The following is a 27,203-nucleotide window of genomic DNA, read 5'->3' on the forward strand; positions in this document are numbered from 1 at the left end:
ATCTCCACCTCCTAATTACATAGTTACAGGTATGCCATATCCTTGTAATAATCCCTGGATCACTTATGGCTTGGGATCAAACCCAAGCCTTTATGTGTGGTAAGCAAGCAATCTTCCAACTGAGCTAGCTATCCCTCAACATGCTGAATGATTTCTGTTTGCAGACAGGAGCAGAATATTTGAAACAAAAGGATTCTTTCAGTCTGCATTGTGTGCTGTTTACACCAAAATGTAAAGATTATGACACCATCTATTACAACCCATTTTTAAAAGATTTATTTTTATTATGTTTAATTTTGTAAGTACTTCTGCTTGTGGGCATGTATGCATGCCAGCAGATCACACTGAAGTTAAAATTATTGTATTTAAGCCAACATGTGTGCTAGAAATAGACTCCAGTCCTTTGAGCACATAGTAAGCACTTATAACTGCTGAACTATCTCTAGAGTACACAATGTTTTCAAAGTACAATAGCTTAGACCATAATTGATGATCCCTAGCTATTATCTGGCTCACAAAAAGTGTTTTGATTACATTTTTAGTATTCTTTTGGTTTCTATCCTAGCTCTAGGCAAATGTGTTTCTCAGAGGCTATATACTGAGTTAGGCATAAATGACTAAGTATACTGGACAATGAGGTAACACAGAGAAGCAGGGAAGGGAAACCAAGATGAAAAATCTATGAAAGGCGACCATGTTAAGAGAAGAGATCCCAAATCTATGCTTGCTCAAGAAGCAAGGTTTCTCTATAGTTCACAGAAGGAAAAATAAACAAACAAATAAAAATTTGTTTCTTTTAGTTATGTGCCTGGGCATGAAAGTAGGGCCTTATGCATGCTAGACAAGGCTTGTACCAACAGGTAAAATTCCTATTCTCTATCCTCCCTTTTCCAACTTTTTAAAAACAACAACAATGACAAAATGTGACAGAGTTTCACTTAGCTGCCACGTTAATTCTTTGAACATACAGTGTAACTCAGGCTGGTCTTAAGCTTATTGTGCCATTCAGACTGACTAAATTAAACTGTCTCTTGCCTCAGACTCTTGAGGAGCCAGGATTACAGGACTATGTGACCAGGTCCATTTATTATCCATAATCTTTCTCTCAGAAGACAAGAAAAATCATATTATATACTGAATAACTAGATGAGGATATACTTCCTATGAACTGATTATCTAAAAAGTAATCCAGGGTTTTTATAGCCAACACAGAAAGTCTTTATTTTGAAAAGCATTATTTAGAAGTTTTAACTAGAGATAAGAAATTGTCTCTACTATATTTTAAGTAAGAATAAAAATGTTTTTCCTGACTGTACTTAATAGTTAATTCTCCCTTGTGCCTAACGTATAATTATGAGTGTGGACTGTGGGAAGATGTAAAGTTTAGTCTTTGGTTCAATGTTCCTAAGTCCCAAGGGAAAAACAAAGAACTGGATATCCAGATTTCAGCATCCATTCAAATTTATCTTTGTGTTTTATATGCAGACATAATTTAAGCAACAGCTTTGTAGTGGCTAACACAGAACGCAAAACCAGATGCCTGAATCAAGACACAGTTTAACAGATGACAGATAACAGAAATGTCTAAGTAACATAATAATTTGGTGTCATGATGTGTCTTTATCCCAATGGCACGCCAAGAAGTGCATTTGCAGGCTGCCTTCCATCAAATGTTAGGGGGAAAATGATTTAACACCCACTGAACATATCAGACGCAAAGCTAAGCTATTTAACCCAGTGAAACTTGTCTTAAAAGAGCATGTAGCTGTTGAGCAGAAAAAGTGCCATAAGGAGAGTGTCCATATTTGTGATTATATCTGAGGGGGCTGTCGAATGACCATGAAAGGGAGATAATAAGAGATCCAGAGGCAATCATGTCTGTGTTTTACCACCCAGCAAACAGAAAAAGAAGATGGAAATCACAAAATGGCAAAGGACAAACAAACCAACCATACAAAACCAACCAAACAAACATGTGAACACAGAATTTATAAAAAATCAGGTAAAGAAACTGTGTGTCCCCCAAACAGTTAGAGGAAGGCTGGTTAAAGAGACTGAGAGCCGGGCACCAATGGAAACTGGAGGAAATCTGAACATCATAGAACGTATTCATTATGTTTTTTTTTTACATATGAACAGATTAATGTATGTTCTCATCAAGATTTTGAGAATTGACACATGGTTTGACATCAACGTGGTTCAACTATAACCAGATGACCTTACACTGATTATTTCATCCCTAGCATCCTTCGAGTCGGCCATGTACAATAGCAAAGGAACAGCTGGAAAGCTAATGATTAGTATTTGTTGCCTCTCGTCATTAGGACTCTGTAATCTGGTGATACCAGAAGACAAATCCCTGGGAACTGACACTGCTACTTTATAAAGGTGTCACTGGAAGTGATGCACACTGACAGAATTTCTGACTGTAGATCTCGCTTTTCTGACTCTTGAACATACACCTTGGAAACTACATAACTGGGCTTTAAAAAGTGGCTGAGGTTAGACAATCAGTACACATATGACTTCTTGTCTTTTGACCACATGCTTATTACAATTCCACGCCCAGATCAATTATTTTACAAAGCTGAGCAAATTGACAGATATACAGTGCATCTCCATACCTATGTCATCATGTCACTAAAAGTATACTGCACTGTAATGGATGTAAACGGTTTTGTTTTGATCCCAGGTGTGAGACAGGAAACAGACTTGTGAGAGGACGCTTGATGTGTTTCCACTAGAAGAGGAACTGCCTCATGTAGGGGTATGTTTTTGCCAACTGATAAACATCCCGGTACAGACTCTGAGTATATACATATATATATACTAAGAAAAGGTCTGAGTATGGTGTACCTGTTGTGATAGTGACCACTCTGGAGATGAAAACAGAGGCGTTCATGGGGTTCCATGGCAAAAGTATTGAGCACAGTGAGTCACATATCCCACTAAGAGATCATGTACCCAACAATATAAATGGTAGATATGTTCTGAAGAATGACTCTTGTGGTTCATCTCTGGGTCTGGCCTCTAAGTGCATTTGCATCCACATATATGAGAAGTAATAAGATGTCCTCGTTTCTACTACAGATAGAATTCTGCCTAAAAGTGGGCAAGCTTCTACGTAGGCAGAAACTCTGGAAAACAGTGTAAGCAAGTCTTCAATAATTCCTGATGCAAAAATATGTCTGTCAGATATAATGGGCCAGATGGTGAAGATGATGCTCCAACATTATAGAGAGTTTTGGGTGACTGTTCAGGCAACAAACTGTCTCTGTCATTTTCTCATTTTGGAAGCTGCTAATTTGCACTTTTTGTTTAATCAGGCAATTAATTTTATTCCTTCTCAAGTCTCTGATGGGGTTGAAGACCAGATTGCTTAATTTTACAATTAAGCTTAGTTGTTTAGGGGTTAACTTGTTTTTAGGTCTAGATAGATGTTTTAGGTTGATAGAGATGAGATATGATAGATATTGATTTACATTCAGAATTTTAGACTCACCAAGATAAGAAAGATGTTTTCTCCAAGGTTGCCAAAGACAAATAGTCAAAACACTGTGAATGTAACATTTATATAATTCCTAATTGTTTCGTCATCCTTCTTTCTGTATGTAGTTTATTGTAATTATGTGTAATAATATAAATCTATATGTAAAAGTAAAACAATAATTAAAGAAAAACAAAACAAAAGATTGCACTTATATAACCTGTATCTGATACCTTTCATAAATAAACACAGTGTCTTTGTGGGTCTAGGGGTGTGTTCTCTCTCCCCTGTGATTGCTCTCCCTCTCTCTCCTCTCTCTCTCTCTCTCTCTCTCTCTCTCTCTCTCTCTCTCTCTCTCTCTCTCTCTCTCCGTGTGTGTGTGTGTGTGTGTGTGTGTGTGTGTGTGTGTGTGTGTGTGTGAGAGAGAGAGAGAGAGAGAGAGAGAGAGAGAGAGAGATTATTCTAAGAGAGTTTTTTAATGTAAGCTGAACAACAATAACAAAAGCAATGTATATGGTATTAGGATCTCTAGTTCAACAAATTGGTACTATAAGTCATCAGAAATCTAATTAAAAGTCTGCAGTGTGGTGTTACAGTTATATTCGGCCTTGGAGCCCAAAGCTTCCTGGAGCTGAATGCACATGACTGTGGGTGTGATATTTAACTTCACTAAGGCTTAATGTTACTATCCAAAAGTAAGTGCTATAAATAAGTACATGTCATAGATATATGGTGAAAATCAAATGAAATGATGTATGTAACATTTCATCACACCATCTTTCCATGATGGGTATGGTATCTATAGGTGCTAGTCTCATTATCATCATTCTTCTGTGATGAAAGTCAGGGTCAAGTATTGGAAGGGTAGATTCCTGGATGCACTGGTTAATTTAATCAGAGGTAGGTGGAAAGATATATTATTAAGTATAACGAAGCATCATTTAAGTCATCAGTTAGCTGTGGGATGATTTATGAAATAATTTTAGTCTCCTTTCCTGTATATAGATGACCCTCGAGGAAATACATCTTATCACAGGAAGGATAGTCAATGCCCAAACTGTGAGAAGCAGTGTAACTACTCTAGCTGTCAGACTCAATTTAAAGCTGCAGATTAAGTTGTTCCCATAATAATCTCCCCAAACTAAACTATACTACATGCAGAATTCCATCCACCCTTCAAGTGCCACCTTATTTACCTACATCTTGTATGTGTTTGTGAACTGGTATGAGACAAAGTAATGAATGGTCCTCACAGTCTTCATATTATGTGGCGTATCAGATCCACTATATGGGAATTATGGCCCAAATTACCTTCACACTAGACACCAAGGATCTTACAGAGTGCAGGTCAGATTGACTTGCTACTATGATAATAAATAAATGGTCTGATAAGTAATGATTGAAAAGAAGATTATAGATCTACACTGTACATCAGTAGACATCAAACTCCATTTCTTGCACATTTTGGGGATCCTCACTCCTACAATAGGCCACAAGGATGTGAAAGTGGAAAAGGAACTGAAAGGGACACTGGTTCTCCCTGTAGGATAGACAGATTGATTTTCCAGTGGGTATTAGGACAATGTTTTACATTAAATCATTTGGAAAGATTAAAATGGCATTGTCTAAACCAAAAGGAAAACTTGAAAATTATAATGAGAGTGTAACATCCTATACACAGTGCCATGGATCATTTCTACACTGGGTTCCAGTGTGTATTTCTTTTACTATGCCATAATAGATATCAATTTTCTTTGCATTTACTCTTACTTTTTCTCAGAATCAAGACAAAACTATCTTCTTTCGAAGAACATCATACTTCAAACATATCCAGTAGTCACTTTTTAAAGTGTCTAGCCAAGAACAAAAGGTCATTTGTATAAATTACACAAATAATTGACCTTTTCTATCTATGAAATTATGGCTGCTGAATATTGATATGAATTTTGGAGATATAAATGTCACTGAAAAATGAGCACTAATAGTAAATTGACATCATTCTAAGGCCAGTTAGATTTGTATTTTCATAAAGCAAGGCAACAGAGGACTGGTGTCTTCACAACAGTGAAGGAAGAAGAGTTGACCTTTCAGTGTACGACCCCTAAGGGAGAGGGAAGATAACATGAAGAAAGTCTGCATTTTATTAGAAGATGAACATGCATCGAGCTTGCCTCAGCTCATTGTGGAGTCAGTTGAGTTGGAAGTTATCAAATTACAATTTCCTCTGTCCTATTTGACAAACTGCAGAATCAATACCTTAAGTGCAGCTCTATGATCTGCATATTTCACAAGGCTCTTACGATGCATAATACAATTCAAAACTTAGATATGGCTTTTGAGTTCAGAGAATCCTCATAGTGTAACTCACCAATGTTCTTCTGTAGGATTCTATTTCAGCTTTCAGGAGATGATATCTGTGTGTCCATGTTTGCATGTGTAGTGTTAGAAGCATGTAGGCATATGCATGTGTGGGTACACACACAGGTGCATGCAAGTGTAGAGGCCAGAGGTCTATTATTTGTGTATTCCTCTATTGTATTCAACCTTTGTTTTTGAGAAAGATTCTGTCACTGAACCTGGAGCTCACTGTTTGGGTTAAACTGACTAGCCAGCACTACTGGGATCCACCTGTCTCTACTCCCCATGCCAAACCATGGGTTACAGATTCACACTGACATTCTTCGCTTTGTAGGCTGATACTGAGGATGAAAACTGATGCACTCAGACTTGTGCATCAACGAATTCACCCAGAAGACAGCTCTCCAGCTGTATGCTTTATATCTTTTATGAATGAAAGCTACTCTTAGAGAATAGCCGGCAGGTGGTTCTGCATACATAGTATAAAAAGGCAAGAAACATACAGGTATAGGCTAGTAGGAATAAAGGAATGAGGATTAGATGACATAAGTGAAAAGGGAGACCAAGATGGACAGGGGCACACAGAGGATTTTAGCTTATTACATTGTCCTGTGTCACAGGCAAGAATATCAGATGGCTCCTGACATCTTTGACATGTATTCCCTGGGAAAGGTTCACCTTAACAAGGCTCTGAGGAGCTGAGTATGAACAATTTAAAATTTTATTACAAAGAAGCATCACAGGAGGGAGGCTGTAATAAGGCTGGCATTATGCAGAATGCCACTCTGCCTTAAACATAGGAACATATGGTTCATTTGTCTACTGGATGCTCATGTTACCTGTCGGACTAAACACTATTATATTAAGTAGTTGGTGGTACAAAACAAAATTAGGTTTATTTGCTTCTTCTATTAGGAGGCTCTGCAAGAATCAGGAAGATGCCTTTTTTTTCTCTTTTCTGGATGATGATTAAAGCAACAAGGAAAGAGTTGTTAGTGTTGTTCTAGTATTAAAGTAGCACTTGGGAGACAGGGCAAAAAAATGTATAATAATCACTCAGAATGTAGTTAGTGTAAAATATAGAGAAGCATCTAACAGGGAGAGTAAAAATTTGACTCTTACATCTATGTAGCTACATTATTGCTGGTTGAGTCCCTACAAGGGAAAATAGCCACTCAAAGGTTCTAGGACCAAAATGCAATGCACAATGCTATACCAACAGGACTCTAAATAAAAGCATTGTCTTTTCTAAGTACTTTGCTCAGGAAAAGAATAAAGTCAAACTATGTTTATCCCTTTCTTTTCTTCCTTCTGTCTCTCTGTCTCTGTCTCTCTGTCTCTTTGTCTGTGTCCGTCTGTCTGTCTGTCTTTCTGTCTCTCTGTCTCTGTCTCTGTCTCTGTCTCTGTCTCTGTCTCTGTCTCTGTCTCTGTCTCTCTCTCTCTCTCTCTCTCTCTCTCTCTCTCTCTGTGTGTGTGTGTGTGTGTGTGTGTTTTACACACCTATAGGCTTTCAGATATGTGTTCCCACAGGTAACATTTCCCTTTACTCAATTAGAGAGTGGGAGTCACAGATAATGCACTTACAGGTCCCCTTTCTCCCCCTTTCTGCAACTTCTCCATTCTTTTGTTCTCTCTGACACATTATTTTTCTTTATCCATCCTTCCTTACAATTCAGTGCACTTCCAGATGGGAAGTCTTGGTGCTGTAAGTGGCAAGAATATGGAGGTAGAGTAGATCCACTTCAGATGTGGTGCTTGAGGACAAATATATTGAATAGCAATTTCAGTAGCTGAGTGATTCCACAAAATTTGGTGGGCTTACTTGTTCCTACAGTGGCTTCCATTTGTCAGGCATCCAAACATGTGCAGGGATTCAAGGCGGTACTGCAAGTTGGGTGATGCATAAAGAAATTGGTGACCCAAAGACGTCTGTCCATGAACAGAATTTAAATAAATAGGTGAAGGTAATAGATTATCTCACAAGGGAAAGATGTTTTCTTGCTTCAAGCCAGGGAGAAATGATTTCATTCTGAGACCAACCACCACCACCATGGCACAGAATTGGTTCTTTCCAGGGCACTTGACTGGGAATGCTGTTGTTTCTTTGTAAGGAATATTAGAGATTATCTGGGGGAAAGTGACTCAGTGTAATGTGTACTCTGCTAAAAAACTGATCCTCAGCCACATAATACTATGTGTGGAAAAACGTGTTTGTTTGGAGTTATGTAAGAAACACGATACTTTGCTTAGCAAACAAGAGTTGCCTTAAATGAATATTTCTATAATCATTGGACACTTCCCTGGCTGTAGCTGTGTTTTATTTTATTTTTCTGATTTTGGAAATGAGGTAGAAATTCACTGAATTACTTATGAATTCCATTGTGATTCTTCAAATAATAGAACAAAATTAATGTTTTGTTTCCATTTGCTTTTGTGGGCTGCAGCTCCTATGTCCACTACCCCGAAGGGTTGGATAATTCATGCACAGTGTTTAATGTTGCCTGTCAGAGCACACTGTTGAGCTGTCTGTTTGGCATGTTAATATTTCTTTTTAAATTCAGGACATGATCCCAGAAAAGGTAGCCAGAACTTTCTGGGTATAAGGAGATGGATTTAGGGCTTTTGATTTCTGTCAGGTCACTGGCTAAGTATATCTACAAGGAAACGAGGAGATTAATCAAATTCAGCAGATGTAGGATTAAACTCTTCAGTGGCCGGAGAATGCCCTGAAGACATGAGCTTCATCAGCATTCACCTTGACCTCCCAAGGCTAAGTTTTGGTTGCTCTTCTGTCTGATAACTGTAAGTAGGTATAGAGGGAACAGCACACAGGTCGCAAGAATGCTGGAAAAGCAAATAGAGGTCTTTGAACACACGGAGACTTCCTGTCCTTCTACATAGGCTGTGCCACTTAGATCTCAGACTCTCCTCTGTGAGAGACAAACAGTATTTTCTTGACAATGGTTGAAATGAGAACCAGAGAAAAACAAAGGATTTGCTAAAAAACCTATCATCTAAATGAGAAGTAAAACTGAGGACCAAACCATAGTCTTTGACACAAATAGCTTTAAGGCAAAATATTTTTTTTTAAAGGACGAAGGGAATGATATATACCTGTAGCTACCTAGTTTAACAGTTTAGCACCAGAATACAGGGTAGCAAGTGGAATATAATAGGTGTTGAGTGAACATTTGTAAAATCCATGAAAGAACTAACAAATGAGCACACGGTGGTTTTATTAATCTTCAAAGGTTTCAGTTAACCTGCATGTGGTAGTTAGGGTGGATGAGAAATATACCCCATAGGTTCTGCTTTATAAACACTTGGTCCCCTGCTGGGGGTTTTGTTTGGAAGTAGGCAATTGAACTTTAGGGGGTAAAATCCTGCTACAGGAAGTATGTGAGTATGGGCAGCCGTTTAAAGTATATAGCCTGTCCTGATCTCTGGTCCCCATCTCTGCTTCCTGGTTATGGTTGAAGATGTGCTCTCTCAGCTTTCTTCCCCTTCCCCTCGTGTCATGCTTTGCCCATCATTATGGACTTTTCCTCTGGAACTGTAAGCCCAAATACCCTATTTCTGAGCTTACTTTTGGCCATGGTGTTTTGTCCCTGTAAAAGAAAAGTAGCTTATATAATGTATAATCTCTAAAAAAAAAATGAAGCAAACTTTAATTATTACTGATTACAGGAGATAAAAATATGTGCTGAGTGTGTTATGATCTAGTTTGTGGTTGAGTGTTCACACTGTCATGACGAGGGAAAGAATTATGGTTTAAAGTCCTTCAGGGATTTTCCACTAGTTGCAGATTCGTATATAACTTCAAACTTTCCAAACACATCAGCAGAGTTGTTTCATAATTCACAGAAACAATCCTGTTTGGCTTAGTCACTTGCACACCTGAGTAAATCATTACCACATATATGAATCTGCGATCACTTAAAAACTTACTATTTTAACTAGCCAGGAACTCATTTCTGTTGATAGTGACCATATAATCTCCATACAGGCAGCCATTATGTGGATGTAATAACCAATATTTAGTTAATACAATTAATTTTTAAAAAGTAACAGTGGCTTGTTTGCTTGTTTGTTTGTTTGTTTTTTCAGGTTCTTATCTGCCTTAAGGAGAGTGTTCAGAAGCCGGTGCTTTCTAACTTCTATGCTGAGCTCTTTGCATTGCACACTTTGTCTTGTGTCCCACTTGTACATTGTTCCTAATTCTGTGGTAGCACCAAGAGAACGAGACAGACCGGGTACAACCAACCATTCAATTCCCACAGAAAATCAAGTCATCTTGGGACCCTTTAATGATGATAACCCATGTTCATGGGGAGGGAAATTCTCTTCCTTTGGAATATTCATGTTCATGGACTCTTACTATTAAGACAGAACTTTAAAAGTAGCCAAGACTGTGATGACGGTGTATAGCTAATAAGAGATGTGTTAACCATATTAATAACCTGCTGGTTGACCTGAGTAAATGGATCAATAGCTTAAAGCACAGTCAACATTACTTCAAGCAAGGGATGGTTCAGACATTCTTCTTTATCACCAGAGCCAAAATTGTCTGGATACAAAAGGAGGAAACTTGGCTGCAAGTGTGAGGCTTCATCACCTACAGGGTCTCTGATGGAAACTCTTGATTCACAAGTGAGGAAAGAAATTGTCCAAACACATATATTGCCACCACTTTTTGAAACTAGGCAATAGAGTTTGATTACTTTGAATGGGTTTCTTTAAATCTCTCTCAACCACATTCAGGTAGTTACACTTTATTGGCAGTAGAAGTTAGTGATAATGAAATTTCAAACAAGACAGTGCCATATAGAAGTTTTAATACCAGAAACTAAAAAAAGTCTGTGTTTCATATAGACTCTCCCAAAGTCAAGAACAGAAAAGTTTCTACTTAGGATCACTAAAAATTTCAAATATTATATTTCTCTTTCTTTGTTTTTCTTTTTCTTTTTTCTTTCTTTTCTTTTCTTTTCTTTTTTATTTTTGAGATAGGGTTTCTCTGTTACACTGTGCTCTGGCTGTCCTGGATTCTTTGTAAACCAGGCTGGCTTTGGACTCACAGAGATCTGCCAGCTTCTGTCTCCCGATTCTGGGATTGAAGGTATGCACCACCACGCCTAGCTGTTTTTCATTTTTTATGCATACAAGTGAGTCATTTATTATCAGACATATGAGAAGTCTAAAGCTTTATATATATATAAAGTTATATATATATATATATATATATATATATATATAATGATTTGATATACTTAGTGTGATATTAAGAACATGTAAGAGGGCTCCATGTTACTTCTTGAAGTTCAGGATGTAGCCCTATACAAATCGGAAAATAGGCTAGATAATCTTTTTTCTCCTTTAAATGAGACCATTCATCATTGTGTCTACCTATGCAATTAACCTTGGTTTTTAAAATATAATTTAAAAGTAATATGTGACCATCCTTTATGTCTAATATTCTGTTACTGACTCTAAGAAAAGGTGTCTGATTGCCTTGAAAATTCTCTCTCTCTCTCTCTCTCTCTCTCTCTCTCTCTCTCTCTCTCTCTCATGCACACAAGGACATATTTAATCCAATAATTTTTATTTTTATTTTTATGTTCCAGATGTAATAATTACTGTCAATGCCTAGCATTTTCCAGAAGGTCCTAGAAACTTACAAGAAGACCATTAGGCTGGTAGACCTGGACCAAGGGGTTTCTGCTCAAACTATTGTGCCAACCAAGGAAAATGCATGCAGTAAACATTGAACCCCTATTCAGATCTAGTCAATGGACAGAACATTCTCCACAGTTGTTTGGAGAGCAGGTACTAACTCTGACATGAACTCTGGTGCTCCCTATTTGTCCCTTTCCCTTGATGGGGAGACCTAGTGGCACACAGAGGAAAAGTAAGCAGGCTACAAGGATGAGATCTCATAGGCTGTGATCATATGGTAGGAGAGGAGGTCCCCTTCTGTCACAAACCTAGGGGAAGGGAATAGGGTGAAAGAGGGAGGGAGGGGGAATGGGAAGATAGAAGTGAGGAGATAACAATCTGGATGAAATATGAATAAAATACTTAAATAAAAAATTTGTTTTCATGAAATTTTCTTCCATTTTGAGAGCCATTTACAAGTTAAATACTATTACTTTGCTAGGATTAGTCCTGTGTCCAACAATAATGGTTTTTATAGGTGAGTTCTGATTATGGAAAAGTATTCAGTTCCCATCTCATGGTGTTACTACTAGTATAAGAGAAATAATCTACCTTATACCTGATGGGTTAAAGACAGGAATCTATTTTTAAGGCTATCTTTTAAAGTAATTTTACATGAGGAAGTCTATGGTAGAGAAATGTCTCAAAAGTATACTCAAAACAAAATACTGCAGGGTTGTCAACTCAACTTCTTTGACAAAATAGACAACAGTAATCCTAGTAGACCCTCTCTTTTCAAATTATTTCCATCACCCTTTCCTTTCTTTTCCATCTCATACCTTACATTTTTCTTTTCTTTTGCTCTTTCTATAACACTGTTTTGTTTGTTTGTTTGTTTTAACCTTTAACTTGTCTGGATGTACCTATGGCAAGACCACATAAACATCATTACACCAACACAAAGGGCAATAATATGCTGTGTTTTCCAATAAGCAGCTTGAAGTCACACTATTAATGAAACCATTGGGGTCAGAGGCAGTAGGTGAGAGGAGAGGGTGGAAAGCCTAGTGATATAATGTTTTTTGGAGCCAGGTTCATATCTTTTACAAATGACTTCTCAGTACCCACCATACCAGGTAGATACAGATGCTTGTAATTATTGCATCCTGTTGGGACTCAATTATTTCTTCAAGTTTTTTGGAATACACATTCAGAACCTAATTTGTTTGCTTTTTATTGTTAAAAATGTATAATGAGATCTCCAAACCAGCAGATGGTACCAGGGATGCTCTTTGTAGGATAAGAGGCCACAGGGACCATGGTATTCACCACAATAAGGTGATCTTGAATCTAATATGACCAATAGTAACCATTCCAAAGCTGAGATAGATCCTATCTGGTGCAAGTGAAAAAAAAACACAAAAACAAAAATATTTGAAAATGTAGTTTTCCTTATGCTTTCTACATTTCTCTCATCTCTACCTCCAGTTTTTCTCAGTTTTTCAAGTGAGCTGTCTCCTCATGCTCTTGTGTTTTGGCATGTTAAGGTCATAGAAGGTCACTGGCCTCTTTTCTTGCCTCTAAGTGTTCACACTTTAAACCACATTATCTATCACAACAAAGCCAATCATTTTATCCAGATCCACAGAAGTAGAGTTGTGTGTGATGTCTGGAGTGTTCTTGTACATCATGGGTTTAAAGTGTGATTAGATTGTTGGCATGAAAGAAAACATTTGGGTGGCAATTGTATGGTATTCTGCAAGGAGCACCTACAGCAGTCTCCCAGAAGGGGCCAGGCTGGGTTCTGGCAGCAGGTTCCCTTCATCTTTATGTCCCCTAGTTCTGAGGCACCTGTCCCTTTGCCTTGAGACATTTCCCTAAGTAAAGCTAATCTCTAAGACTTTAATACCTGACACCTTCATCTGTTCTGGCTCATCCACTCAACATCTCAGGGAATTTCTATTCTAGAAAGACTTTAAGACAGAAACATAAAAGCTTTTAATAAAGAGCAAGACTAAGCAATGGAATAAGACACTATGACACGTCTTTATAAACACACTGTCAGGCATTTGGAGAGATCTATAGACAGCAGATAGAACCATGAGAGACAGACAGAAACAATGCAAATCTGTCCTTTTTTTTGTTGCATCTGTAATTCTCTTTTCCTGGCTACAAAGGCAATATCAGGACTGCTAAGAGCAAATCAACGTCCTCGGTTTGGATTCACTGGCTTCAGAGTTTCTTTGCCAATATACATATGCATGAAATGAAGCTGTAACTGTTCACATGAAGTGCCAGCTCATATACTTCTCTTTGCGGTCCTTTTCTATAAAACTACCAATTATCTGTTAGGCAGGGCCAACCCACTGGAGAAAAGCTCCTCCATTTTAGATAAGCTGTGACAATTCCCTTAACAATAGTAATCTTCCTTCTGTACTAATGTCCTTCCCCTGAATTTTGCCTTCCCTGCCCTGTGGACCCCAAGTAAAGGCCATTCTGCAAAGATGTCTACCCATTACCCAACATTCTTTAACTGGTCCCTCAGGCTTACCTCTAGCAGTGGCCAACTGTGGACAACAAAGGAAACTTTTATTTCACTCACCCTTTCTGCCCTATAACTCCCTGAGTTTATAAGCAGACAGCAGGCTCTGAGTCTTACAGCATCCTGCTGTGTAGCCCCTGCCCAAATAAGGCTTGTATTTTTTGTCAGTTACACATCCCCTTGTTCGTTTCAGTCATTTTCCCTGCACTTTACTTCTTCCTTTCATATGACTTGTCTTGCTAGGGAGGGTCACTGCTACCTATGATACAAAATCTGCACAATGAAGCCATATATACACAATGAAGATGTTCTGTCATGTACGGAGGTCATTCACATAGAGCTGTTCTTATGATACAAGAGGACATATACAACAATGCAACGACAAGTATTACATATTGACAAAAACGACTATTCTATTCTGCTACACTGTCCTAGAAAACATTCATGTGCTGACTTTAGATTTCTAACTGCATCCTTTCTGGAAGGAAACCTCTCTTGCTTCTCTACAGGAACTCTTCCACATTTTTTTCTTCATGTGGTGAATTCATTTTGTCATGGGGTGAACACCTGTGTGACTATTTAAAAACCACAGTACCAGGTGTGTGCACATGAGTGTCTCTTGCCTTTGTGTAATGTTCTCACTGATTTCTCAGCATGCTGGGTCAGGAAAAAGTCTTCAAACTGAATATAGAAAAAGGTCTTAAAGGATTATAAAAATAAACCTCTATTATAAGTGTGTGCAATGAAAATATTGCAGCCAAATTACACAAACAGGCCTTAGCTTTATAGCTACTTATGTTTGTACAGGATGCGGAAACCATTGGCATCTCGGGGTACTCCACTGAAAGTTTATTGCAGAGGATAGAGACTAGATTTGGGAGAAAGAACATTATAAAATAAAAAAAAATCTATTCATAAAATAAGGATGTTTTACCTTTTACTTTGCCTAAGGCTCTCTGTTCCTCTTTTCCAGGATATAGATGCTTTTGGGAAGGCATTTGGTTTGCACTCGATAGAAATGTCACCGCCAACTTGAACAACTGAAATTTTTTTAATGGGTTTTTTTGAGAAATCTGGAGCTGAAGCTAAAAACATTAAAAAATTAAAAATGGAATAGTTAAATCACTCAATTAATATTCAGTTACTTAGGACCAACATATTGTATAAAACTTAACATTTGTATTCAAATTTAGTTCTGCTTAAGCTGATTTAAGTCCAGTTTAAGTACAGCACACACACACACACACACACACACACATATGTGTGTGTATTCATTGATAAAAACATATGTATATATGTGATTTACATCAGTGAACGAAATCAGAAGGACTTTATCATGATGCCCAGTTTCTTCTGGAAAATTTAAGGGATGAAAATATAATCTGTCTTCTATGGAAGTAGATCTGATAAGAGAAATTTTAAAACTTTACATTTGTCAGTGTCAGTCATGTTCCTACCAAGTTGGATAAATAATACTGAAGCAAGAACAAACAGAAGGCCTGTGAAACATTTAAGCCTTCCATGTTCCTGAGAGTTGGATCTGTGTATCTAATCTCAATTTCTAAAGTTCAGGTGAACTTAAATTTTCATGTATGTCAGGCTGTCTGGCTTCTTGGCTTTTTCAGGAATTGCTTCTCTGCCTCATTTTGACCCCTGCAGCTTTCTTTTGTGATCCCAGATTGAGAAGAGTGTCCTCAATTAAGGTTCTATTTGGCTTGCCTTGTGGTTAGATATCAACAGTTCAGTTCTTCACCATATGAAGAGGCACCTTTTAAAATTTGTCTATTTTCTCAGTTAAAGTAGGAGTTCAGCAAAGGTAAAGATCACTCTCATTTGGGTATTTTATTCTTGGAACCTGGTCTATAATAAATGATCAGTGGAATGATAGCGATAGTTGAAGGATGAACAACTCAGTAGATGCCTGACACGCGAAAGACTATAATATTTGTTCTCTTAACCATATGCCCCTTATTTCTTCCATTATTCCTATCACTAATCAATTCATGGGTAAAAATGCCCCAGACACGTTAGTTGAAGCATAAACCATTGTTTGAACTTCATAAAATGCCAATCACACACCATTTCAAACTTAGTAGATTCTACTGTAAGGAACTGTTATCCTTGTTCCAAGCTTTCCTCAATATTTTTCTGGCAATGTGGGAAGACTTCCAGTTAAGTAAATGAAGGACGTTTACTATTGAAACATAAAGAATGATAATATTTTAAACAAAAAGACAGATACGGTAGGATCTATCTTCTCACTTTACTTCCGAACTGAATATGAACTTGATGTCTGCAAGTCCAAGGCGCCACTTTGAAACCACATATCTACATATCTGCCTGAAAGTGATTTCAGTCTTACTGTTCAGCTACAATGTTCTACCTGACAGCCAGTGCACATCTTAGAGGAGATAAAGTAGGGTACAATATCTTAAGTCTCTATAAACTTTCATTGCCTTTCCTATTTCTACGAGGTTGAAATTATTTCTCATGCTTATATTTTTAGCTGAAAAGATTCTATTGGGTTCCTTTGTTTTGTACTCAAAACCACCTGCTAGAATATAGCTAGCTGGTTGAATCTCTTCTGAATTGCCCAAATCTAATTAGGGGATCTTAATGCATTTACAAAACAGAATAGTAATTAAAGATTTTATGTTATAAAAAAAACTGAGTGAGAAGATGACAGAGGCAGTTTGCTACTTGAATAGTCACCCCCAACTCTTTGTAACATTGGAACACCATCTTCAGCCTTCTGGTCCAATATATCTGACAGACTTATTTGTGCGGCAGGAACTATTGAAGATACTCAGGTAATCAATTTTATTCTTTCTCAAGTCTCTGAAGGGTTGAAGACCAGATAGTTTACTTTTACAACTAAGCTTAGTTGTTTAGGGCTTAAGATATTTTTAGGTTTAGATAGATGTTTTAAGTTGATAATGATGATGTGATAGTTATTGATTTACATTCAGAATTTCAGATGTGCCAATATAGAAAAGATGCTTTCCTCAAGGCTGTCAAATACAAATAGCCAAAACACTAAGAATTAACATTTATATAATTGCTGATTATATCTTGGTTCTTATTACTATAGGTAGTTTATTGTATATATATGTAATAATATAAATGTATATGTAAAATATAAAAAATGTTTAATAAAAACAAAAAAAACTGAATGAGAAATATCTCATTGTTTCCAAGGAAAGTAATTCCTAGTTCATAGGAATAAAACAGGTTCAGATGATGTATAAATCACAGCTTGTGAAAGTGTTTTTTCAAATATTTGATTAAAAAAGAATGACTCACCTAAAACTCTTAATTCTGCATTTGCATAAATTGTCTGATACTTGTTTTCTGCAGCACATTGGTAGATCCCAGAGTCTGACACATTCAGCGTGGTGATGATGAGAGTCCCATTTTCAATCTGAATTCTCTCCTAATAAAGGAATAAACATAGAAAAAGTATTTCATTGTTAATATAAGCATTCTTTTGTGAAATATGTCAGTGAACAACATTTGTGCCTATTACTGAGAACTAAAATTTTTTCAGTCTTTACTTCAAGATCCTGGGTGGTTTTTCTAAAATTAAAAAAATAATAATAAAAAATTTGTTTGGTATAATTCTTTGTGAGAGAATTTTTTTCCAGGGATAATGCAAGTTAAATTATTTTGGTAAAAACTGGCCTTCTCTGTCTAGGATATGCAATTGTCCGTTCTATGATATTAAAATCATTTAGCGGCTTCCACCATTCTGGAATGTGAAGACTTTACAATGTGTTGCTTGAATTCTATGTTAGAGAAGCCACAGCCTTCCTTTCTGTCACTTCCTCTACCTCAGCAGCTAACATCTGCTCCAAGGAGTCATTTAGGGTGTCATTGGGAGTGCACACAGTAAAAAGTTAATAATATGAATCTAACCTAAACTAAACATTTCAATGCATCCACTACTATTCTCTAAGGTATATGTGGATTAAACAAAACAAAGAAAAAGAGAATCTATTCCAAAGCCATCCTGAGGTAAAGTTTCACAATACCAAACACCAAGAAAAGTGTTGTCTTTAGCTTCCAAAGAACAGATTGTTTTTTCTGTTTAGCTTAGTTTTGTTTTTTAATGACTCTGGCTATGGCTACATGTGCAAAAGAAAATGCAACATTAATACAATTATCTGGAAAACGTGATAGGGGAAATTCTTTCTCCTGGGATAAACACTATAAAGAGAATATGTTCACATTGAAAATGTGCACAAAGTCTCAGATCTTTTCTTATGGGACCAGGGACAGTTATCATATTTCCTAGAAGCAGGAGAGTGGGTATCAGCTCAGATTCTGAATCCTCCTATTAGACAAAATTTAGTAGACTTCATCTTTTACTGACTGTTTTATAACCTTGGAAATTGTTTCCACTTCTCTAAGTGCTCCTCATCTGGGTCCTGCCCACAGGTACTGTTCTGAAAGCTAATTTTAACTTAGTAGCTGCTGCATTATGTTGGACAAGTACCTCTGCCCCTCAGAAGCACATTCCTTCATCTCACTGAAGTGATAATTATATCTCCCTCTCTCCTACATTATCTTGAGGAGAGGGCAATGTACAGAAAGAATCAGAATATGAGATCTGACTCACAGGAGAGCTCATCAAATATTAGATTTGATGATGAAGCAATCCTTTTACTATATTACTGTTTAGTATATTTTTATTTATTCCTAGAGGATTTCAGACTTTCTGCAATGGCTCTTGATTAGATCCACCCCCCAGTTCCCCACTCCAACTCTCCTTATATCCATTCAAAGCATCCCTTCCCAACTTCGTGTTCTATCCTTCCTTCCTTCCTCTTTTCTTTCTTTCTATCACACCGAATTCAGTTACTGACATCGGAACACTTGCTAATGACAGTATAGGATTGTTGGTGGATTCATCACATGGACGCCCTTTGTAAACTTTGTATACTTTGCAGGAAAGCGGCAAGACTTGGCCTAATTAACTCCAGCAGGCACGCTTCGCCCTTAGACTTACCTAAGGTCCCTAAGAGTCATTTTCTAAGCAGCTTGGAGGCAGGAGAGTGACCAGAGTCCACCCTACAAGACAAATCCCACCAATCCCTGAACAGAAAAACTCACCAATCCCTGAGCTCCCCTAAGCTCAGGACTTGAAATCACACCAAGTCTCACCCCGGAAATCTCTGCCCTAGAAAGCTTTGCCCTCTAAGAAATCCTACATGAGACCTGCTGCCTGTTCGATTCCCTGCTGTCTTCTCTTGGGAGTAGAGGCAGCCACCCTTAGAGTCATCTCTCCCAATAAATTTCTTTCATGAGATTTGCTGCCTGGTAAGAGTCACACTGGAAGAAGCCAAGAAGCAATGGGAGGAGGGCTGAGGCTCTTGAGCTCCACAGCTGGGAGCTGCAAACTGAGAAGAAGAGTTCTGAAGGGGAGCTGCTACAGACAAAGCTATCCCCCCTCAGGGCTGCAACGCCTCTGCTGAAGAGGCTTTCTCACAGATATGTGTAGTTCCTCAGGTCCCTTGTCTCCGGATACCCTACCATTGTTACACTGTTTCCTCAGAGATGTATGGCTCCTGGTCTCCCAAATCCCAAGATATCTTTCCATCTGAGTAGGAACGACAACACCTTTAAGTTTTTTTTTTAATTTAAATTTAATTTTATTAATTTATTCAGATTAGAACTCAATTGTTAGCCCATCACTTGTTTCCTCCCATTTCCCCCTCCCTCCTGCTTTCACCCTATTCCCATCCCTTAGGTCTATGACTGAAGGGGATCTCCTTCCTCACTATAAGGTCATAGGCTATCAAGTCTCATCTTGGTAGCCTGCTCATTCTTTTTTGAGTTCCACCATGCCTCCCCACCAAGGTGGGGTAGTCAAATATGGAGCATCAGAGTTTATGTCAGAGTCAGTTCCCGCTCTCCACATAACAGTGGAGAATGTCCTATCCATGGGGTAGAACAGAGTAGGGGTTTGATGTTTACTATTGTATTGTCCTTGGTTAGTACAATAGTTTGAGCAGACCTCCACGGGCCCCAATGTACCCATCACGATGTTCTTCTTGTAGGATTCTAGGACTCTCTGGGTCCTTGTATTTCCCCATCTCCTATATTTCTCTTACCTAGAGAATCAGTAGGATGTCCTCACATCTATCCCAATCTCCTGGTAAGTGAAGACTTTTGTGGGACATGCCTTTTGGGCTAGTGCCCAATTATAAGTAAGTATATACCATGTGAGTCTTTCTGTTTCTGGGTTAACTCACTCAGTATGATCATTTCTAGTCTTATCCATTTGTCCACAAATTTTGGGATTTCCTTGTTTTTAATAGCTGAATTGTATTCCTCAAGAACAAGCTATTCCACTCCTTGGTATATACCCAGAAAATGCTCCACTACACAACAAGGACATATGCTCAACCATGTTCATAGCCTTATCCATAATAGCCAGAACCTGCAAACAGCCAAAATGTCCCTCAGTTGAAGACTGGATAAAGAAACTGTACTACATTTACACTATGAGTTTCTTTAAGAAGAGACTTGAGACCTATGAGCATATACAGGGGGAGGAGGTCCCCCTCATTCACAGTCATAGGGAAGGGGAGTAATGGGAAATGGGAGGGAAGGAGGAATGGGAAGGTACAAGTGATGGGATAACAATTGACATGTAATATGAATAAATTAATAAAATATATTAAAATATTTCAAAAAAAGAATTACAAAAATACAAATTCCTTTCATGAAGCACACAGAACACTAGGTAGACACAATCTATTACTGGGAACAACTTTTATTAACATATTGTACTTGAGAGACAAGGGGATTTTTAACAGCTAGTTCCTTACCTCTGAGTTGAGGCGTTCACCATTCTTTAGCCACGTGTACCAAGGATTTGGCTTTCCACTAGCTTTGCATTCCCAATACAAGCTGTCATAGATAGAAAGGTATGTATTTTGGATTTTCTGTTTCCATTCTGGAGGGGCTGTTTGAGAGAGAGAGAGAGAGAGAGAGAGAGAGAGAGAGAGAGAGAGAGAGAGAGAGAGAGAGAGAGATATCAAGACTATCTTGTTGGCTCCTCAAGGTAATACAATACTTTCCAAGTTCTTAGTGATCAGGATACTAACAGGCCAGGGGGACTTTTCTTAAAATATGTGATGTATAAGGGAAGGGGACAGCAGGAGTCTAGTAGGGATAACCAGCACAATTATCACCCCATATTTGGCTCAAGCTAAAGGTTGCTGTCTGTCATTTTGCTGCACCTGTGCAACAACTTGTAAATTCTGAGTAAAGGTCAAAATGCAGAAGACAGCTAAAGAATATTACCATGCTAAATAACAGTACATGCATCATTTGAGAGGTAGAGATTTAATAAAAACCCGTTGAGGGTAAATTTTCTTTAAATATACATGCTTAAAGTTAACAGAAAATAAGTGTATCTAAATCAGAAATAACCCAGCCCAATATCTTGACAAACGTTAACACGAACCTCCATTCTTTAAGAGATAGTCTAATATCAATTTGCCTCTTGAGAAAGAATGCAGATTTTGACAGTGAAATACCTAACTTTAAACCTGTACATGGATTTTTGTCAAATTCATTTTCTGATCTAAAAATGTTCTATATAGAAGCAAACATAAATAAATTGTAATGTAGTTAGTACCCTTACTGTCATTCAGGAAAAATAGTTAAATGTATTAACATGAATATTTTTTCTTTTATAGGTACTTAGAACACATGCACAGTTGCTGATCTCATCTCTCCTTTTATTTAGTTCTGTCCTTGTATCTTTATAGAAGGCAGAGTACCCATCTTCCTTGGAACTCTGGATAAGGCTAACTAGATGTTTGACACTATTGACCTTAATTTGGTTAAGTTCCCAGTACCCACATCATCATGGGCTCACAATACGGTTTGATGTCTCTAGATATTTGCAGAGATATCAAGTATCATTTCAAGATGGAAACTTAAGATGCCAGAGGTGAAATTATGAAGAAAGCATTGATCCTTTCATTAGGACCACTAGAAATTTGAAGATATGATTCTTCAGGTTGAACAGAAATAAAGTCAGTGAAGTTGACTTTAGTGAATGAGCCCATAATAAGGGAGATCTCTTTTTCCTTAAACTTCTTATGAATCTTCATGAGTTTTCTACCTAATGAAAGCAAAGTCAGGCAGAGTGGTTCCTGCCTACAGTTAGCTAAGGATAAGCTACTGCAATCCTGTCAATAAATGCAGTGGCATTGAATAGGCTGCCGAAAAAGATGTATGTGTGTGTGTGTGTTGACTATGAAACAAGGTACAGAATAGCATACACCTGATACCAGACTCTTTCAGCTGCTCCCTTAACGTGTTGTGCTACAATCACTACACCAAATAAAGGAAGAAGTGGGGGCTAGGTGGAGTTGAAACATTATGTACCACAAAACCTGAGTGTCTGATTTCCAGGCTTTTCTACTGTGATACATACCTCCATTAAGGCTCTGTAGGAACCGGTCACCAAATAGAAGGAATCATGGTATCCCTGGGTGGTAAGACTTAGCCTATGATTATATCCTGTGGAAATCAGCTCGATTTCCAATTTTAGAACATGCTTCTTGAAGCCTTTAAAAATAAGTCATAGCAAGGTTTATAGGAACCTGTGCTCTGACAAAACTGAATCTTTTTTCTATGTACTATTAATAATTTTTAAATACTTATTAAAATTGTTATAATACATGTTTGACATGAGAAAAATACTTCATAGCTTATAGAATTTAGGTTATGCATTTAAAATATTCATCACTATCATTTTAAATTATATAAGATATATTATGTATTTATACATATATGCATGTACACATTTGTGCGTGTGTCCATCTGTGTGTCTGTGTGGGTGGATATGCATTTGCTGCAGAATCCAGAGGTGCAAGATGCCCATGAGGCTGGAGTTGCAGACTGACAGCTGTTACCTGCCAGATACAGGTTCTGGAAAATGAAATCTGTCCACTACAGCAGCAGTACATGCCATAAATCTAGGCCTTACCTCAAGCCTCAGATACAACATACATATATAGTAAATACATACATGTCTGTTGCTAAATGTAAAATTGCAACACTAAGACATTTTCATTTATTTAATGTGCATATTCATTGGCTTCTCATCATTCTAATGAGAGAGTTCTTGCATGTTCATGCACATAAAAATACAGGAAACAAATATTTTAATAAATTGGGTTTACTATACAAGCTTGGGTTTTAGATATTTTTCTCCTACTTCTACATATAGAACACAAACAAACTCCTTTAGCACATTGCATTTTCTATAATCATGGTGACACATTAAAAGCTAATTTTAGAGGTAAAAATACAAAATATGGAAAGATATACAATGTCACCATTCCTGAGTTGTACCTTAACCTCAACAGTATTAAAAAAAAATGGAAAGTCTTTCTTGATTCTCTTCAAGTATTATTCAACTCTGGCGTACAATGGGTAATCTTCATTTTATGACATGCACATTAATATGTGACGATTATGTGAAGTGATTACCTAATCCATCAGTTTTCTAATTTCCTTCTGAAAGGAATGTTTGTCATCATTGAGCAACTATCTGGTGAGATGGATTTTGACCATTGTGTTCAAAAACTATGGTAGAGTAGAAATAGTCCAGGGTTAGGTCATTCTTTAATACTCTGGCCTGAAATCTCCAAAAGGTAACATCACTGAAAATTATTTATGTATAAAATTATTCTAAAAACTATGAGTTGATATTTTTAAATTTTCATTTAACCTAATTCTTGACAATTACATAGACTATAGATAATTCTGTTCTGGTCCTTAACTTAGCAATATCTTTTCTTACTACATAAAAATCAGGAGATATTTTTATTAAAATATAGCCAAAAAATTAAAAAAATTAATATTTTAGGGTGGTAAAATTCTCAGTTGTTTCTATCCTACTACATTGCCAAAGATATCAAATGACAAAGTCTGTCCTTTAATAAGTAGATACTATTCAGAAAAACAAATTACCTTTCTTGGCAAGCATCAATAACATTGTAGAACAATAATAAAAAGGAAATTATATTCTATTTATAAGATTTAACTTTCACTTCAAGGTAAAATTGGAAACTCTAAATGAAATGGAAAATAATATACCCAAAGGCACATGTATTATCCTCACAGGATATTCAGTCATTACATCTATGACATAACTATAATGAACTTTTCAAATTCTCCAAACATTATTTTTAATAACTTTATTAGTGATAGCATCATAATATATAGAAGATATTTTGACTATTAAAAATACAATATCTGGGTATTCTCTATCTTATAATCAAATTATAATCTGATTATTTATAAATGTATAATTCATAATTATATATAATTATAACCATAATAATATAATTATATATAATTATAAAATTAAAATTATAATTATCAAAATATTTCATAATTACTTTATATATTTTCTAGGTTTTGCCTTTTAAAAATGAATTTTGTTGCTGCAGAGATGGCAGAGTTAAGAGCTTGGGCTGCTCTTATAGAGAACCTATGCTTCAGTCTCAGCACTTGTATGAAGCAGTGACTCTGTCACCCTTTTCTGGTATCTAAGCAACAGGCATGAATGTGGTGCACAGTCAAAGAGCTGAAACATATAAAATAATAATAGAAGAATTCAAGGACATTCTTATTTTGGTTTAGATAAAAAAGACACAAAGATAATATTTGGATAATTATGCATTCATTATATGACAAAGTATCTAATGATAAGAAACTATGCTAAAGGTGTATTATGAGGTAAGGAACTGATTTTTCTGTTAACTTCATATCGGCAGACAAGTACTGAAAAAATAGAAGAAAACAGCTGGGTATGGTGGCACACGCCTTTAATCCCAGCACTTGGGAGTCAGAGGCAGCTGGATTGCTATGAGTTTGAGGCCAGCCTGGTTTACATAGTGAGTCTAGAACAGCCAAGGCTACATGGTGAAACCCTGTCTAAAAAAAAAAAAAAAGAAAACAAAACAAAACAAAAAACAAAAAACAAAAAACAAAAAAAAGGAAGAAAATATTGCAAGCCATACTTCAGTCTATTTTTCTATTAAGTCTTATTCAGAATACTAATCATGATTGCCACATGCTATTCCTGAATATTATATGGGAGATGTACTGTAGAGTACCTCATGTGATAAACTGTAACATTGCTGATATGAAACTGAAGACATTCTCCTTTCAACTGTAATAAACAATGCCACCCATGGATGGTGATGAATTTGATGCCACTGTGTGTCTCTCTGTGTGTGCTGTGTGTGCATGAGTATGTGCTGGTGTGTGTATATGTGCATATATACACACATCGGGGCAGAGTTAGGTCTTGAGGGGGCATCTTCATCAATTGACTCTTTTTTGAGACAACACATGTCTCTGAACTTGGAGCAGCTCTCCAACTGGCTAGACTAGCAAGCTGACCTCAGAGAGATGATGCTCCAATCTCAGCCAGGGAATATAAGAATATAATGCTATGTCCATTAACTGTATGTGGTTGACGGAGATTTGCATTCAGGTCTCAATACTTGTAGGAGAAGCACTTTATACCAACTTCAAAAGCTATATATTAAAGACAAATATTTGTATTGTTAATCATTGAAATAAGCATCAAACAGGGAACATGTCTTTCCAATTTTTCTATGATACATGACCACCATATGCTAATGACTTCTTCTATTGTCTCTGGAGCATGGTAAAAACTCACACACATTTTGCAGTTCTATTTACTTACCATAGAAAACGAGTTGACCCTTTGCAAGGTTTCTTCCTCGCAGGTTACCTGCGATGCACTCATAGAAGCCTTCATCTTCTTGTTGGAAGTTGGGGATTTCAAGGATAGCTTGCGATTTGCTGTACTTGACTTTCCCTGGCATCGGGCTTCCATCCAACCTTCTCCAACTAATATCAGGGACTGGACTAAACAGTTACACTTCATTAGAATAGGTGATGGTTGCCATTATGACATCAGGATAAAATAAGTGAAACCTTGAAAGTAAGTCTCAAGAAAAATAATCCATTCTACTGCAGTGTGATTAGTTTTTGGATCACACAGTCACTCACCACTCACTCAGTCATATATCTATCTGCTTAATTGCCTCCCATTTACAAAGCATTCTTCTATGCCTAGGGAACATAGTGGTGATAGGATTCACATGTCCTCTGCACTTATATTCCTTATAGATTAACAGAGAGACATAAACAGTGTGTAAAAAAATACCTTTGCAAGTCATAATAACAGAAGCAAAAGAAATATGATGCAGAAATAGCATGATTTGATCAATGGAAATGTGTCTATCATGGAAAATTCCTTTGAGAATTGAACTTTTTTGTTTTTGTTTTTGTTTTTGTTTTTGTTTTGAGACAAGGATTCTCTGTGTAGCCCTGGCTGTCCTGGACTCATGTTGTAGACCAGGCTTACCCTGAACTCACAGAGATCAGCCCACCACTGTCTCCCTGTTTGCTGGGATTACAGGCATGTATGCCAACATACCTGACTAGAGAATTTTACATTTAAGACTAAAGCAGCATCTCCGTGTATTTAGAAATTCTAATTAAAAACATTTTTTATTCCATAGCTAAATTAGCATTTTAAACTAAAATATGCATGATAGGTCAGTTTGATTATTGAAGATATGAGGTAACACAAAACATAAATTTGAAACCAAGGATCTATAGCCTCTTAAGATTCCAATTTATATGCTATTAAAATAGCAATAAAATAAAAATGGATTTACATTACAGTTGTGTTCTATTACAAAATATGTTTAGAGTTTCCTAGTTAGAGGAATTTAATATGTTAGTATAATATGGCTATATTTAAAATAAGAAAAATGATATGAAACTAAGTTTCAAACAATAACCAATGAGTCTGGCATTCCTGGAGAAGGAGGCCACATCATCGTATGTGGAAAGAAACACAGCTATAGGACACAGCACAAGAAAATAGTCACTAGAACTCATCATTTGTAAAATGAAACTGTAGCGTATTTATGCAAGCTTCTCTTCTCTACCTTTAAGTCATTGTTCATTCCCATTCAGATTTTCAGATAACCTAGATATCTCTACTACAGTTGGATTTCAAATTCATACGGACAATGCTATTAGTAAGTCCTTTTTGCAAAGTGCACTTATCAACCTTGTGGAAGA

General features: G+C 36.9%; 1 protein-coding gene across 2 annotated transcripts in view; it reads right to left on the minus strand.

The window, feature by feature from the left end:
- The window catches only part of LOC311588829 (contactin-6), a 324,841-nt gene that overhangs the window by 63,533 nt on the left and 234,105 nt on the right, over positions 1 to 27,203 (minus strand). For both annotated transcript variants that reach the window (XM_084766812.1, XM_084766813.1), the window contains 4 exons: positions 25,789 to 25,973; positions 20,873 to 21,009; positions 17,343 to 17,472; positions 14,974 to 15,124 (listed from right to left, as the gene is read on the minus strand). In XM_084766812.1, the coding sequence (XP_084622938.1) occupies positions 14,974 to 15,124; positions 17,343 to 17,472; positions 20,873 to 21,009; positions 25,789 to 25,973 (603 nt within the window). The remainder of the gene's footprint in view (positions 1 to 14,973; positions 15,125 to 17,342; positions 17,473 to 20,872; positions 21,010 to 25,788; positions 25,974 to 27,203) is intronic.

The sequence above is a fragment of the Acomys minous genome, assembly GCF_964271855.1.
Source record: "Acomys minous genome assembly, chromosome: 17".
NCBI classification, from domain to species: Eukaryota; Metazoa; Chordata; class Mammalia; order Rodentia; family Muridae; genus Acomys; species Acomys minous.